At 53.4% G+C, this 16013-nt stretch overlaps 1 protein-coding gene and 1 pseudogene across 2 annotated transcripts in view; one reads left to right on the plus strand and one right to left on the minus strand.

Annotated features, from left to right (window-relative positions):
* LOC149340471 (uncharacterized) overlaps nucleotides 1-16013 on the minus strand; it is a 274948-nt pseudogene that overhangs the window by 37098 nt on the left and 221837 nt on the right. The window lies entirely within an intron of this gene.
* LOC149340472 (acetylcholinesterase-1-like) overlaps nucleotides 106-16013 on the plus strand; it is a 32573-nt gene continuing 16665 nt past the window's right edge. Inside the window, exons 1-3 of the mRNA XM_089550027.1 lie at nucleotides 106-655; nucleotides 4135-4276; nucleotides 13235-13493. Of these exons, the coding sequence (XP_089406153.1) occupies nucleotides 106-655; nucleotides 4135-4276; nucleotides 13235-13493 (951 nt within the window). The remainder of the gene's footprint in view (nucleotides 656-4134; nucleotides 4277-13234; nucleotides 13494-16013) is intronic.

Raw genomic sequence — 16013 nt, forward strand, 5'->3', positions numbered from 1 at the left:
ACAATTTCCTCCGCTAACAGAAAGTAACCACGAAACTATACAGACTGCATGTAGCGAATTACTATTTTCTCCGCTAACAGAGAGAGGTCAAACCTGGGCCGCGCGATGTCGGACTCCGTCCGGGCCGACAAGGTCGAGGCTCCGACGTCTCCGGAAGCCACGCGTCAGGACGCTGCCGATGCCACAGAAGCTACCCCGTCGAAGTCGCCCTTCGCGGTGCGGTCATCCTCCCTCCACCGGTCGAGTTCCCGCGCGTCGCACCGACGTTCCCGCCGCAAGGACAGAGACCATGCCAGCCCAGCCGCCTCTTCTACTAGACGCACGACTGCGGGATCCTCTTCGTCGCAAACGCCTCACGACGAGGCCAAACACAAGCGAGCCTCAAAGGCCCCCTCCGTCGAGGATGTACCATCCAAGCTTCAGTCGGGCGAACTCTCGATCCCCACCGAGCAACCGACGCCACTCGCTCGCAGTCCCGTGGAGCGACTCGACTCGACGGCACCAGCCGACCCTACGCGCACCTCAGAGACCGCTCCGTTGTCTCCGTTGCCGGCGGTGTCTCCGGACCGAGCGAAGCCGGCGTCCAGTGCGGTACCGCCACCGGCGCCTCCGAAAGAGCCGGCCGAGAGACGAAGCGCGCAGCAAGACAGTGCAGGTAAGGCAGGCAGCTCAGAGGTAACAGGACGTCGCCGGAAACGATAAGCAACTACCAATACCGGCTGTTGCGTGGCTCAGAGAAAACGAAGGATGCTTCTCTAAGCTAAACGGCTGCCCCGTTTGCGATCAAATTTCGCACAGAGGGGGAATTTGGCGATTACTTTTGTTTTATACTGCGTTCTGGTCGAGCACTTGTTTTATTTGGTGAGGATTAATCGGAAGTCCGCATCGCGTGCGGCGATGCCGCACCACAAAAGGCGCTTTCGTAACCTCTGAACTGGCAGCACCAGCTCTTTTCGGCAGCAGAGTGACGGATGCAGAAAGAAACGACGCGAAGCAAATCAAATCAAATCAAATCAATCAAATCAAATCTTTATTTCAGCATCGCAAAAATGCTGAGGGTCGTGGACAAAAAGCCTCTTTATGGGCTTGACTAGGCCCACGGCCCTTTTCTACATGGCAGCATGACATACAGCAAGAGAAAATTGTTCTAAGTTAATTGTACACAGCTCTCAGGGAAAAAAAAGAAAAAAAAAAGAAAAAGGAAGACAAATGAAAGTTCACAGAAAGTAAGCGACTAGGTACAGTTATTAGGAAAATAAATACAGGCATGTATGAAACAAATCTACTATGAAGGCAGTTCTTAATAGCATAGAATATTGCATGAAATGTCAACAAGAGAATGACTGCAATAAAAACGGATCCTACCAAATCCTCTGGGGACGAGAGATGGAAGAAGCATATATATATTTCAGTCGGGGCTAAAAAGACACCACACAGCCGTTGGCACATTAGGTACTCACTACAAAACCACGAGTGATGCAGTACGCGGCAACATGGCCAGGTCATCGTTTAAAGTACGGGAAGCACCCGGTAAAGTTTGTGAAGAACGCCTGCGGAAACTGGACGAAAGGGGATGGACAGCGAAAATATTCAGAGAGCGTTGGCTCATAGCGGAGGAAAGACTACAGAACCAGTAAGTATGCAAGAAACCAGAACGGGGAAGTTTGTAAAAAAAAGGTAGAGGGTGATAACTGCGAGCTGTTTTGTAGCGAAAGCTACATTGGCCACGAACTTGCGATTTCGCTGTGGCGGTGCTCCGAGGAGGTACAGAGACCGGCCTTGAGCCGTTGCCTAGCAACCGCCGCAGCTGGCGGACGCCGCCGTTTGGTGTGACGTCACATCGCTTGCCTCGTGCCTGGTCGTTGCGCTCGTCCTAACTTTCGATACGTATATCCTGGCATAGCCGAACTAAGCCACTGCCAATTTTTTTTAAGGACACTGGAAACAGTTTGTCGTTCTCCCATCGCTTTAGTTCTTAATTCCTAATGTTTCTCACAAACCCACTGAACAAGGAAGGAAGCCTCAGGGCGCTTGCCAGCGTTTCAACAAGAGGACTTGTCATCGTTTAGGCAGATCAGTCATTATTGACGGGATTTGAATAGGGCATCCACTCCGAGGAGGAAGCCTCGGTGTTGGGGTTTCTTCCCCAATCGGGCTAGTATTGCGCTGCAGCTGAAACTGTATATAAGTACCATTTTTTTTTGTTCCCAGGTGCTGTTCGCATTTCATTCCGGCTTGACTGTACACATCAGCTAGACGAAGCGCATTGCTGTGCGCCGCCTCTGTCGAACCATGAACGCTCGGTTTCAATGCCTTGCTCAAGGCATAACGTTCGCTGTTATTATTTTTCCTTACCCTGCGAAAGTCCCACATGCGATGGATGGATGGAAAAACTTTATTTTCGTCAGAGAGCATGTGTGGACGATTCCGTGTTAGATGGCCATCAACCCATGGCTGACGGCCACCTGGGTGGCCCACTCCACGGCCCTGGTCTGGACGACCGGGTCTGAGCTGGCCAATACGGCCTCCCACTGCTCAAGGGAAGAATCACGCATAATGTCCGCCGGTGGCGGTGCTATGCTGCAGCTTCGTAATATGTGGTCATAGGTTGCCATTTCCTGACACCATTTGCACTCCGGCTGAATGTCCGGGTAGATTTTGCTCAACACGTATAGGTTGAAGAAACATCTAGTCTGCCATCGTCGCCAGACGCATTCCTGCGCCTTCACCAATTGCTTGTCCGGGGGTGGGTAAATCCTCCGCTCAAGTCTGAAATGGTTAGTAATGTCATGAAAGGATACCATCCCATCTCTCGTGGACCTTCCCGAGACGTCCGGCTCACCTATTCGGCCGACGAAACCTCGAGCATTCATGTGAGCCGTCTCGTTCCCAGGGTTCCCAGGGTGTGCAGGTACCCAGACAATTTCCGCCTCCGTAGTCCCTCGCCCCGTGGCCCGATTCAGCAATCGCGCCGCTGTGACAGATATTCTGCCCCTCTCCGAATTTCGGATGGCTGTTTTTGAATCGCTGAAGATCAGGTCAGCATTACTACTAGTTATAGCTAGTGCTATCACCGCTTCCTCTGCAGTTTCTGGGGAGCGGGTTCTGACTGATCCAGAGGCGATCAAGCGTCCCCGCCCGTCCACCACCGCAATTGCAAATGCGTCCTTGTCCTTATACTCGGCGACATCTACATAGACTGCCCCGTTGTACTTCCCGTACATAGCATGTAAAGCTTTCGCTCTTGCCTTCCTGCGGTCCTCGTGATGTATTGGATGCATGTTCTTGGGCAAAGGTTTTATGTACAAGCCCTTGTGCATTTCCCGCCTCATCTGAATTTTCGTGTCACCGGCTGGAACGTCAACTCCAATGCCGATCCTTTCCAATATGTCTCTTCCTGCTTTTGTTTTTGAAAGCCTACTGAGCTGCATCACCAAGTGCGCTTCCCGTAGTTCTTCTAGGGTGTTGTGCACCCCTAATCCCAGCAGCCTTTCGGTAGACGCATTGTGAGGCAACCCAAGGGCCGCTTTATACGCCTGCCTAATCATAGCCTCCACCTTGCCTTTTTCCGCCGCGTCCAACTTCAAATAAGGCGTCGCATACACTATTCTACTCAGCACAAACGCCTGCACTAGCTTACACAAGTCCTTTTCCTTAACACCTCTCTTACGATTGGCGATCCTCCTGATTAGCCGCACGGTAGCATTGGCCGTATTTTTAAGCCTTTGCAAGGACTCGCTATTCTTCCTGTTAGTCTGCAGATACATACCCAGGATCCTGATCGTTTGGAACTCAGCGACCGGTACTCCCCCCACTTTCACCTCTAAAGGTGGTGGCGGCACATAGTGCCTCGCATGTATCCCTCTTGGTTTATCCCTCAGCACAAAAAGCTCGGATTTGGGCTGAGAGCACGAGAGTCCCGCTTCCCCTGCTAGCTCCTCCACAATACCCACCGCCTGCTGTAGAGTTTCTTCCAATTGTGCATAAGGCTTTAGGGCTGATGATGATGATGACGAGTTAATTCCGGAGCTCTCGGGGGTTTGGTCAAGAAAAACTTTGGGCGTCCGTGAACATTTCCAAGAGTGTTCCCTGCAGGTAACGGATACGTCACCGACCGCTCACTCTCTGTCGCAGGTTCCATCTCTATGGCACGGAAAGAAGTGAGCCCTTCGTCGCCAGGACTCAAGAGCGCCCTGTCAGTGGCCTCGGACCCGTCGCCCCTGGTGCACAGCTTCTGGTCAATGTTCAGCAGCAACGAGTACCAGATTTCTATCATGTGAGCCGAAGCACAGTAGGCCTCTCTGTCAGACAAACATTCTTGCATCTCGCCTTTCCTAAATTCCGACCACTGCTGCCACAAATTAAACTAAATTTCGCATTCGGCAGCGTATCCCTCTCTGCATCGCTTACGCACTAGCGGCCTGAGTAAGAACGGTCGACACCTGCGGCAGCTGTCGCGATCATGATCACAGGTGATCATGCCGAGATAGGATTTGACAGTATATTCTGCCGTGAAGCGTTCGCTCCAATTTCGCGTCGAATGGGAAACGCCGGACTGAATTTGAAAAAGAAGAGAATACTCGTGCACATGCGCTCTCCTTTTTTTACTGGCCGGAACCACTTGACAACCGCTTGACTGGCCATAGTACGAGCTTGTACAAGGAGGCTATCTCCGACAGCTATCACGCATCAGCACCTTAGTCATGCACGCTCTGTGAGCTTTTCTTCCGATACTGCGAGGCGCCAGGCCGGGAGGCACATGTACACGTTAGGACAGTGGTTTCAACAATGGCCATCCCGAATAGAATTGCGGAAGCAACGGCGCGGCAATCGAATCAAAGGAGTTCCGCCATCTCCAATTCGGCCATGTCAACTTCAATAACATAGTGGTACTGTAGAGGCTTTAAGTACCGCACTAAGCGGGCCAATTTCCGCCTCTACCTTGAAACTTTCGAGTCCTTACCAGCCGTGGTTGCCCTCCAAGAGCCAGGCCTGGGCGCCACAATTTCAAATTACACGACGTTCCAACAGGATTCCGCGTCTTGTCTTCTCGTTCACAAAGACTACACAGCCAACCTAGTGGATCTCGACCTCCAACTAGAGTACTCTTATGTAATGGTGACCCTCCTACCAGTCCGACGCAGGGACCCACCGTTGCATATACTCAACGTGTACTGCTCTCCCAAACTAAAGCGAGTGACTTTTGCAGACCTCTTTAGCCGCGCGCTAAGAGTAGCGGGCCGCGATCCCCTGCTGATTGTGGGCGACTTTAACGCTCCCAGTCAGCAGTGGGGGTATCGCAAGGAGGAGTCGCGCGGGCGTAAGCTGGCGGAGCTTGCGTCCACGTTGGGCCTCACCCTCCACACGGACCCTGTCCACCCAACCCGGCTAGGAAATTCCGTGACACGGGATACGTGTCCGGACTTAACCTTCACTCGCAACATACGACACGCAGACTGGCTCAACACCGAGGAGACCCTCGGTAGCGACCACTGCATCATTAACACTACACTACGCACACGCCCCCTCAAGCGTCCCAGAACACAAGCCCATATCCCAGATTGGACGAAATTCAGGCAAAATTTTAACTCACTTGATAATACACCCATTTCCGCGCAAGGCTACACAGCATGGTCCCAACAGCTGCTGGCACACCTTTCCTCGCATGAAACACACATCCAGCTCTCAGAGGCGGTCACGGACGTGGATAACCACCTTCTACACCTCTGGGAAGCCCGTCGCAGCCTCGTCCGCCGTTGGCGACGCTAGATACACAATAGAAAGCTTAAAGCTCGAATTGCCGAGCTTACCCAGAAAGCGGCAGAGTACGCGGCCCAACTCGCCGACTCCAACTGGGTAGATAGATGCAACACGGCCGCGCGACAAATGTCCAGCCGAAACACGTGGCGTCTCTTTCGAGCCCTAATCGACCCAACCCAAACACGAACCGAAACACAAAAACATTTGCAGCGAGCCCTGCACGCTTTTCTTGGCAACACGACTCAACTGGCACAGAAACTTCGGGACCAGTATCTGTGTACAGCCCAAGACACCCGCGGATCTGCGTACTCTTATGCAGGCAGAGAGAACACGGAGCTGAATCACCCTTTCCAGCTCCATGATCTGCGGGCGGCTCTCGCCAAAATGAAACGGGGCACTGCGCCAGGACGGGATAAGGTCACCGTCAAGCTTTTGACGAACCTTCCCGACTTGGCATACCAGTCCCTCCTAGAATACGTCAATGCGATTTGGCGCGGGGACACCCCCCTGCCAAAAGAATGGAAAACGGCTTTGGTCACTTTTATTCCTAAAGCTGGCAAACCAATTGACACAGATAACCTCCGCCCCATCTCTCTCACCTCATGTGTGGGCAAACTAATAGAGACGATGGTGCGGGATCGCTTATCTATATATCTTGAACACAAGCAAGTCTTTGCGAGCACCATGTTCGGATTCCGCCCACACAGATCCGCACAGGATGTCCTCCTGCAACTCAATCGGGAAGTCCTTGACCCCCTCGAATGCCCCCATAATGACCGGGTAGTACTCGCCTTGGATCTTAAAGGGGCATTTGACAATGTAACACATGAGATCATACTCACTAACCTAAGTCACGCCGACTGCGGCCTCAACACATTCCAATACATAAGCCAATTTTTAATGGATCGTCACTCCTACATTCGAATTCAAGATAGAGACCATGGTCCTTACCTACTCGGCACGCGGGGAACCCCTCAAGGCGCGGTACTTTCCCCGCTGCTCTTCAATCTGGCCATGATGCACCTGCTGGCCCAGCTGAGTGGTGTCGCCGGCGTGCAGCACGCCCTGTACGCCGATGACATCACTCTGTGGGCCACGCAGGGCAGCACAGGAGACATTGAAACCAGCCTGCAAACAGCGGCGACGATAGTAGACCACTACGCCCGCCGCTGCGGTCTTCAATGTTCCCCTCAAAAATCGGAATTTGTGCACCTCCGCGCCTCACACAAGTGCACAACTAAAATCTCTCTCTCTCTCTTGAGAGTGGTCCCATACGCGAAAGTGATGAGATACGGGTACTCGGACTCTACATCCACAAACACAGGCGGCCAGACACTACATTGGCCAAACTCCGTAAGGTGGGGGACCAGGTGGGCCGCATGGTCCACCGGGTTTCCAACAAACGCGGAGGGTTACGAAGTAAGGATGCCTTGCGGCTGGCAAACGCCTTCGTAACTAGTCGAATTCTCTATTCGACTCCTTATCTCCACCTACGGAAACAAGAGGAGGACGCCCTTGAGGTCATCCTTCGCAAAATTGTTAAACGTGCCCTTGACCTCCCCATCACTACTTCAAACAGCCGGCTTATGGCTCTTGGGGTGGTGAATACTTTCCGGGAGCTCCGGGAGGCGCACCTTACAAACCAGTACACGCGCTTGTCGCTAACGGAGTCGGGTCGCCGCCTTCTTGCTCGACTCCATATCCAACACACCCCTCCAATGGAAGACAGGTTTCGCATCCTGGAACTGTGGAGACGTGCCCTCCACGTGTGGCCTCTTCCAGCAAACATGTCACATGAAGACCATAATGGTCGGCGCCTGGCACGAGCGGAAGCGCTAGCCCGATATTATGGCAACAAAACAGGTGTATACTACGTGGACGCCTCCGGCCCTCACCACGGGGGATGGTGCACGGCCGCGGTAGTTCACAACAGCAACAGAGTTAACGGCCTAACTTTCAGAGCCCGCAGTGCAACACAAGCAGAAGAGGTCGCGATTGCTCTCGCGGCCTCACATTCCAATTCAAAATACATCAGACTGGAACGGCCTCTCCCACTCCGCTGCGGCTATCACCTGCCCATCACTCTTCAACGCCAACATTGAACTTCATATGTCATCGTGAACAAATGTAACAATTTTTGATTACCCCACCCCTTATGTAATACCCCGAAAGGGGCCTTTAAGGTAAATAAATGAAATGAAAACATAATCACCGACTCGCGAGGGGCCTGTCGGAACGTCGAACAAGGCTGCACTCCCTTCCTAGCCTATCGAATCTACCAAAATTGCATACGGGATACGGACCCCGCACACCGTTACCTCATATGGGCCCCTGCTCATCAGGGGTTGGCAGGAAACGAGGCAGCAGACGCAGCAGCCCGCGCGCTCTCTCACCGGACTGTTTTCTCCTCCCCATCCGATCAGGAACCCGATTTTAATCCGGTATATACATTCAAAGATATTACAACATATTATCAAAATTGTCATCGCCTTTACCCTAGCCCATGTAAAGTCCTGAAGAAGGCGGATGAGCGGCTCCTTCTCCGCCTTCTGACCAATACATTGCTGTGCCCGGCAGCGCTAAAACATTTTGACCGCTCCTTTAGCGGCAGCTGCCCACACTGTAGTGCAGTGTCTTCTGACACCTAGATGATTTTGACGATTTTTATGGGTAAGTCTTTTCAGTGTGAGCCGAGTTTGCTTTTTAGCTTGAGTGGGGTCTATCATCAAGCACTGTTACGCCAACTCCAATCAACTTATACCACTCTGGGCCAAGCTGTATCATATCCCGACTATGTAGGCCCCGATCAACCCTCCCTCGACGCCCCCATTATGGAGGTTGAAGTCAGAGCAGCCCTTATCAAGCTCCGAAACTCAACCCCTGGGGAGGACCAAATCACAAATGTCATGCTCAGAAATCTAGATGACCGTTCAATTTCCCTTCTCACCGACTACTTCAATGAGTGCTGGGAAATGGGGGCGCTACCTGCTGAATGGAAGCACGGGAAAATAATTTTCATTCCTAAACCAAACAAGCCCATTAACGCCCAAAACCTCCGTCCCATTTCGCTGACTTCGTGCTTGGGCAAACTGTTTGAGCATGTCATCCTCACCCGTCTCACGCAACACATGGAATCCCATGGACTATACCCACATACTATGGTAGGATTTCGATCCCACCTCTCGGCACAGGACGCCCTACTGCAGATTTCACACGCTATCCTCAATGACATGTTACATCACACCAGAGCAATCCTGGCAGTCGACCTCACCAAAGCATTCGACAAAGTTACGCACAGCGCCATCCTGCAGGGCATCCAAGAGCTGCAGTTGGGGCCTAAGACCTACAACTATATCCGGGCCTTCTTAAACGGTCGCACAGCCTCACTGCATATAGATGATATACAGACCCCCCCCTTCACGCTTGGTAACATTGGTACCCCGCAAGGGGCGGTGTTATCTCCCTTCCTCTTCAACCTCACCCTCATCCCCCTGGCCAAGGCTCTCAGCCGCATCCCGCACTTAGGACACACACTTTACGCGGATGATATAACGGTTTGGACCACATACGGCTCGGATGGCGACATAGAATCGACCCTTCAGGAAGCCGCTACAACTATCGCTACTCACGCGGCAAACATTGGGCTTGAATGCTCCCCCACAAAGTCAGCACTCCTCATAATCCGCCCGCGGCGCGTCCCTACCTCCCCCATCACTATCTACCTGCATGACACTCCCATACCGCAAACACCTACCCTCCGCATTCTTGGCCTGCATTTACAGGACACGGGGAAAAACAACCTTACACTGAAATCACTAAAACAGTCCACCTACTCCGTCATCCATCTTCTTAGAAGGGTTTCACATTCACGAGCCGGTCTAGATGAAGCAGATAATCTCAAGGTGCTGCATGCGTTTGTGCTTAGCCGCATTCTTTACGCCACTCCTTACCTAAACCTCTCCTGTTCGGATAAAGACAAGATCAATGCTCTTATCCGCATGGCTACCAAAGCAGCGCTAAACCTACCAAAGAGCACTAGCACGGACAGACTCTTAAAATTAGGAATGCACAACACTATACGAGAACTTATAGATGCACATCGCTACACACAGTACCTTCGTCTGGCTGGCACGGAAACTGGACGATATATACTGGATTCTCTGGGAATTCGCATACCGGCACACACGACAGACTTCATCTCTCTCCCTCGCGCCATACACTCCGCGCTTATCCTGAAACCCCTTCCTAAGAATGTCCACCCTGAATACCATCAATCCCGCCGAGTCGCGCGAGCCAAAGCTCTCCATACAGAATATGGCACTTTAGAGGATGTGCGCTGGGTGGACGCCGCGTGTGGTACAGACCGTTCAGTAGCTGTGGCTTATCATCCAGCAGCCCCCCCCATTTACCCATTTCATAGACCCACCTTGTACCCCGGAAGAAGCAGAGGAAGCAGCTATAGCAATAGCCATTGCCCAAACCAATGCGGCTTATATACTAAGCGATTCCAAAACAGCCATTCTTAACTTTGCCCGCGGACGCGTCCATCCCCCTGCGTGGCAGATATTGAGAATGTGCACCCTAAATCCCGATAGGCGTATTGAGCTCGTGTGGGTGCCGGCTCACTCTGGCAATCCCGGAAATGAGGCCGCCGATAACATAGCCCGAGGACTTATTTGCCGGGCAAATGGCGACCCCAGCCGGGATTTCTCGAGGGAGCGGGCACACACGTTCTCAGAACTAACTCAACAAGCACGCCTTGCCCGTCGACTCTATCCCCCTCCCCACCCCCGCCTATCCCACTCCCAACAAATCCTCTGGAGGCGACTCCAGACCCGAACTCTTCCTACCCCTCAGCTTCTATCCCACTTCCGCCATGTTTCCCCCGAGTGCACTCTCTGCGGAGAACCGCACGCCACCCTAGACCACATCCTCTTCGGCTGCCCTGCCGATCCTCCCCCGCAGGGACAGCCCGCCATCGGTACATGGGAGGAATGGGAGGCCCTCCTTGCGTCGCAGGACCCGGACGCGCAACTTCGCTGTGTGAACCGGGGTGCCAGTGCCATGGCCCTACGTGGCCTGGACACATGCGCGTAATGTGAGGACTGTGCGGTGGCCCTGAGACCTTGTACGGTCCAAACTCACTTGCTCAATAAAGTTTTCCATCCATCTGACACCTATCACATGGTGTGGGCCTGCCCCTCCAATCCCGCTATTAAATTAAAAGTGATGCGATTTATCAGAGACGAAAAGGCGCAGTAATTAAATTTATATGTGTGGAAATAGTCACAGTAACTGCCTCAACTCTCAGTGGACACTTCAACCGCGCTGTGAGAGAAAGGATGAGAGAGGGAGCGAAAGAAGAAAGAGGTCTGTAGTGGGCGGCAGCTCCGGATAAATTTCGGCTCTCTGGGATAGTCTAATACGTGCACTGAGATTGCACGCCACACGGACGTCTTTTTAGACTCTACTCCTCCCATACAAAGCTGAAGCTCATGTGGCGATGAAATTTGTCTTTCAAACCAGAAGGAGCGGAGGCTTGGCTCTGACGTCATGCCACGTGACTCGCCACGCCTTTCCACAGCTACGCGCGTTGAGCCGACAGCGCTAGCTGGCCTCGCAACTATCGAATCACGCAACTCGCGCGCCCTGCAACAGCTGCGTATGCGGAGCGGACGGCGCTCTCGCAACTGCGGCAAATCGCGTGACGCGTTATTTTCCATACAAAAGCGTGTGTCATGTGCTTACCTTGTGGGTTTCTAAGTGGACACAGGCCACCACCCACCGCGGGTTCGAGCTTCGCGCGAGCCAAGGGCCCCGATCAGCCGTCACCACACACCACTGGGACACCGATGCGGCGTACTCAACCTCCGCTGGGAGGAGAGCGATTCGCCGCAAAGAAATAGGCCTCCAAGTTCACCAAGGAGACGTTTATTCACGTCGTCCTTCAGCAGTACACACACACTCAATCGTCACCCCGTCCCGGGGGCGCGCGAGGAGCAAGGCTCCGCTGCGCGCACGAAGCGACTCGAGTAATGCGCACCGCTAGCACGCCGCTGCAGGAGAATGTCCCCGCGGCAGTGCTGTGATCTCTCTCTCGTGTCGACCGTTGGGCCGGTTGCGAGAGAGAGTGGGCATTCAACGCAAGGTACGCCTGTCAGAGGTCGCTGGACCCCGCTGGACAGGCTCGAGCCGCTGCAGGTCAGAGGACACGTGCGGGCGAGCTCGAGTAAGCACTGGTCCGAACGGCAAAGGCCGGCACGGACAAACAGTAACGTACGCACCTTACGCTGTCTCGGAGGGATCTCTCTCTCTCTTGGCCCCGCTCGGACGGTCGCGCGGCGCGCGGCCGCCCAAAGCGGGGTCCCGAATTCCCGCCAAAAGGCGCCAATGGCAAAGGCCCTTGGGGAGCCGGGGCGGAGCTGTGGCTAAATGACAGTGATTAGTCACCCAGCCGCCTCTCCACCGCCTGAGGCGGGGGCAAGGGAAAGAGGAGAAACAACGCGGGAGGCCGGCTAGCCGCGCAAAGGCGACGGCGGAAAGCCAGATTCCCACAACCTTCGCACAGATACATAAATGAGCAACGTGTTGGAACTAGTGCTTCGACGATGTATCGCCGCCGTCAAGCGGAATCTATCTTTACGATAAGGAACGGCGTCAGATTGGATAACCATGCTTAACGGAGCTTTCGCTCGTCTAGCTAGGTTCTACCTGGTTGAACCACAGCTATTTATTTACGGTCTTCGAGGAAAGGAAATGGCGCAGTCACTGTCTCACTTCTCGGTGGACACCTCAACCACGCCGCCGTCTTGCGCGCTCGCGGTCATCCGAAGTGCGCTGTGAGGGAAAGGATGAACTGTGTGCGTGCGTACGTGCATGCGTGCGCGCGTGCGTACGTGCGTGTTGGTTTGGTTTATTGGGGTTTAACGTCCCAAAGCGACTGAGGCTATGAGAGACGCCGTAGTTAAGGGCTCCGGAAATTTCTACCACCTGGGGTTCTTTAACGTGCACTGACATCGCACGGCACACGGGCCTCTAGAATTTCGCCTTCATCGAAATTCGGCCGCCGCGGCCGGGATCGAACCCGCGTCTGTCGAGTCAGCAGCCGAGCGCCGTAACCACTGAGCCACCGCGGCGGTTTGCGCGCGCGCGTGTGTGTGTGTGTGTGTGTGTGTGTGTGTGTGTGTGTGTGTGTGTGTGTGTGTGTGTGTGTGTGTGTGTGTGTGTGTGTGTGTGTGTGTGTGTGTGTGTGTGTGTGTGTGTGTGAGAGAGAGAGAGAGAGATCCAAATCACGCTGTGAGGGAAAGGATGAACGAAGTGAGAGAGAGAGAGGAGGGGCCGTACAAGAGGGCTGAGAACCATATTTCGACCCACTATAGTTCTTTGATGTGCACTCACATCGCACAGAAAATGGGGGTTCTTCAGTGAGCTGGCTGAAAGTATACACTGCCCAACCTGACCACCCCTTCCGCAGAGGCAAACGCGGCGAGTACCTGGTGTGCATGACGTGCGGCGTGTTCGCTGCGGGCCTTATCCTGGTGTCGTTCCTGCTGGCGGCGCACCTGACGGCGCAACACGACTACGTGTTCGTGCTGGGGCCCTTCGGCGCGGTGCGCGGAATCGCCATCACCTCCGAGGGAGGCCGCCGCGTGCAGGCCTTCTACGGCGTCCCGTTCGCCAAGGAGCCCGTCGGAGCGCGGCGCTTCGCCAGGCCCGTGCGCCCGGAACCAGGGGTGACTACCGCGCTTCCGATTCACGCAGTAATTTGTACTATATTGTCCTGTAAGCGGAAATGAAATAAAAGTCTGAGATGAATACTTGCGAATGAATGTAAGGGCTACAGGCAGGCTAGTGTATTTTTTTTTTTTATATTGAGCGTGTCCGTACATGTCGCATATCATATAACGTTAAGCAGAGCGATTTTGCAAAAACGCGCACAGAAACAAGTATACGCCACCAGTGCTGACTTTCAACTGATGTTTTATGTGGACATAATGTTGTATGTCCGTAATAAGACGTCAATTGAAAGTCACCGTTCATGGCATCTCTCCGTGTTTTATGCGAAGCATACTACTTTAACTACCACTTCAGCCCTTCACCGTGGTTATGCGCCTCCAAATCACGTGATACATGACGTCACACCACGTGACACGATGACGTCACGACAGTAGAGAAACGGGGGCCCACCTCGCGCCGTCGCTGTGGTTGTGCGCCTCCAAATTACGCGACACGATGATGCTTCGCATTCTCCAGGCTTAACCAAGTTAAGCCTCAGCCATTTTTTTTTTTGCTCGTTTTTTCGCGCTGTTGTATAATAGTTGTCGTCTCATATCTTGGTGTACACCCGAAAGGAGTGACGTCACACGCTGCACAAATAAAGAAAATAAAGAAAAGACAAGCAGTGCGTGAGGAACCTCTCATATCTCGGAGGACACCCGAACCGCGCCGTAAGGAAAGGAAAATGAAAAAAGAATTGGTTTTAAGGAAAGGAAACGACTCCTGCCTCTCTCATATCTCGGTGGATACCCGAACCGCGCCGTAAGGGCCTTAAGGAAAATGAAAGGAACTGTAAATTGCTTTTAAGGAAAGCAACTGCCTGTCTCTCATATCTTGGTGTACACCCGAGAGGAATGCACGCCATAGTACATGTCTCTAAAGCAACCTTCTAAGAGAGCACCATACTCACTGCACGCGCGGCTCCTCCTCCGCCTTGCCGCAGCTTTTCACTTCGAGATATCCAGGCTTAACCTTAGCTAAGCCACAGCCAATTTTTTTAGCGTGCACCCGCCGCACCGAAATGCGACCTGCTGCGAACATGACCTACCCCGCGCCCTCGAGTGCCAACGTAAATTGGTAAATTGGTTTTTGAGGAAAGGAAAATGTGAAGTATCTGTCTCGCATATCTCGGTGGACATCTGAACCGTGCCGTAAGGGAAGGAAGGAAGATGGGAGCGAAAGAAGAAAGAGAGAAAGAGGTGCCGTAGTTAAGGTCTCCGGAATAATTTCGACCACCTGGGGATCTTTAACGTGCACAGACATCGCACAGCACACGGACGCCTCTTGCAGTTCGCCTCCATAGAAACGCGGCCGCCGAGGTCTGGTTCGACCCCGGGTACTCCAGCTCGTTAGACGAGCGCCTTGACCACTGAGCCACCCTGGCGGGTAGCTTCCAACGTCCAAATTTTGATCTGATGAGGTCATTAAACGCTGTTGAATGAGGTTGCAGCAAGTAGGCATACGCCTTCCCTCTTCGATTTTTAATGATTTTTGAGGAAAAGAAATGGCGCATTAACAGTCTCGCATCTCGGTGGACACCTTGACCACGCAAAAAGGAAAGTACGGAAGGTGGGAGTGAGCAGAAAGAGAGAGGTGCCGTAGTGGAGGGCTCTGGAATGATTTCGACCACCTGGGGATCTTAACGTGTACTGACATCGCAAAGCACACATGTACCTTTTGCGTTTCACCTCCACCGAAATGCGGCCTCCTCGGTTTCCAGTCCGGGTACTCCGACTCAGTAGCAGAGCGCCCTACTGAGCCGGGGTGCCCGGTTTCGAATTCGAACGCCTCGGCCGCATTCATCTTCGCCTCTTGACAATATTAAGAGCGAGCTTGAGTGCGCAAGCACTGTCGCACTTTTCTGACAGCCTGGTCACAGTTGACGGGTCTTTCATTGAGTCTCAATGAATCACGTAACGTTCACAGATTTCAAAGATGGATTATACTTTTCCGCTCTCCCCTGCACGTGGCTGTTTGTCAGTAGAGTGGACCTCAACCTTTCTGTCGTGTCCGGTCGCTGTGTTGAATGCAGCGAAAGACGCACACGGTACTTTAAGACTTCGTTTATTTAAAGCCGATGAGGGTGCGACCAGCGTCGACCGAGGCAGGAGCCGAACTGGCCGCCCGAAGAAAGGAGGGAGCGGAGAAGCGTCCACGGGAGGGAGTGGCTTCCCAAAACAGGAGGAGGATGCGGGGGCGCACCATGGGGGGGCATCTGGCGACAGCGTGCGACGAGGGGCAAGTGGTCGTTAGGAGGAGGATGCGAGTGGTCGTTAGGAGGATGATGCGAGTGGTCGTTAGGAGGAGGATGCGAGTGGTCGTTAGGAGGAGGATGCGGGGGCGCACACACACAAAAGCAATAAGGGGACACAACACTTCCTTCCCCCTTAGAAAGTTGCCTGGTATCGTGCAGGGGGTCGGCGCTCACGCGTGGAGGCGCGCTGGCTTTGTGCGCTCGGGGGAGAAACACTTGTAGG

This window comes from Amblyomma mixtum, chromosome 6 (assembly GCF_055824585.1).
Source record: "Amblyomma mixtum isolate Tamu chromosome 6, ASM5582458v1, whole genome shotgun sequence".
In the NCBI taxonomy this organism is placed as follows: domain Eukaryota; kingdom Metazoa; phylum Arthropoda; class Arachnida; order Ixodida; family Ixodidae; genus Amblyomma; species Amblyomma mixtum.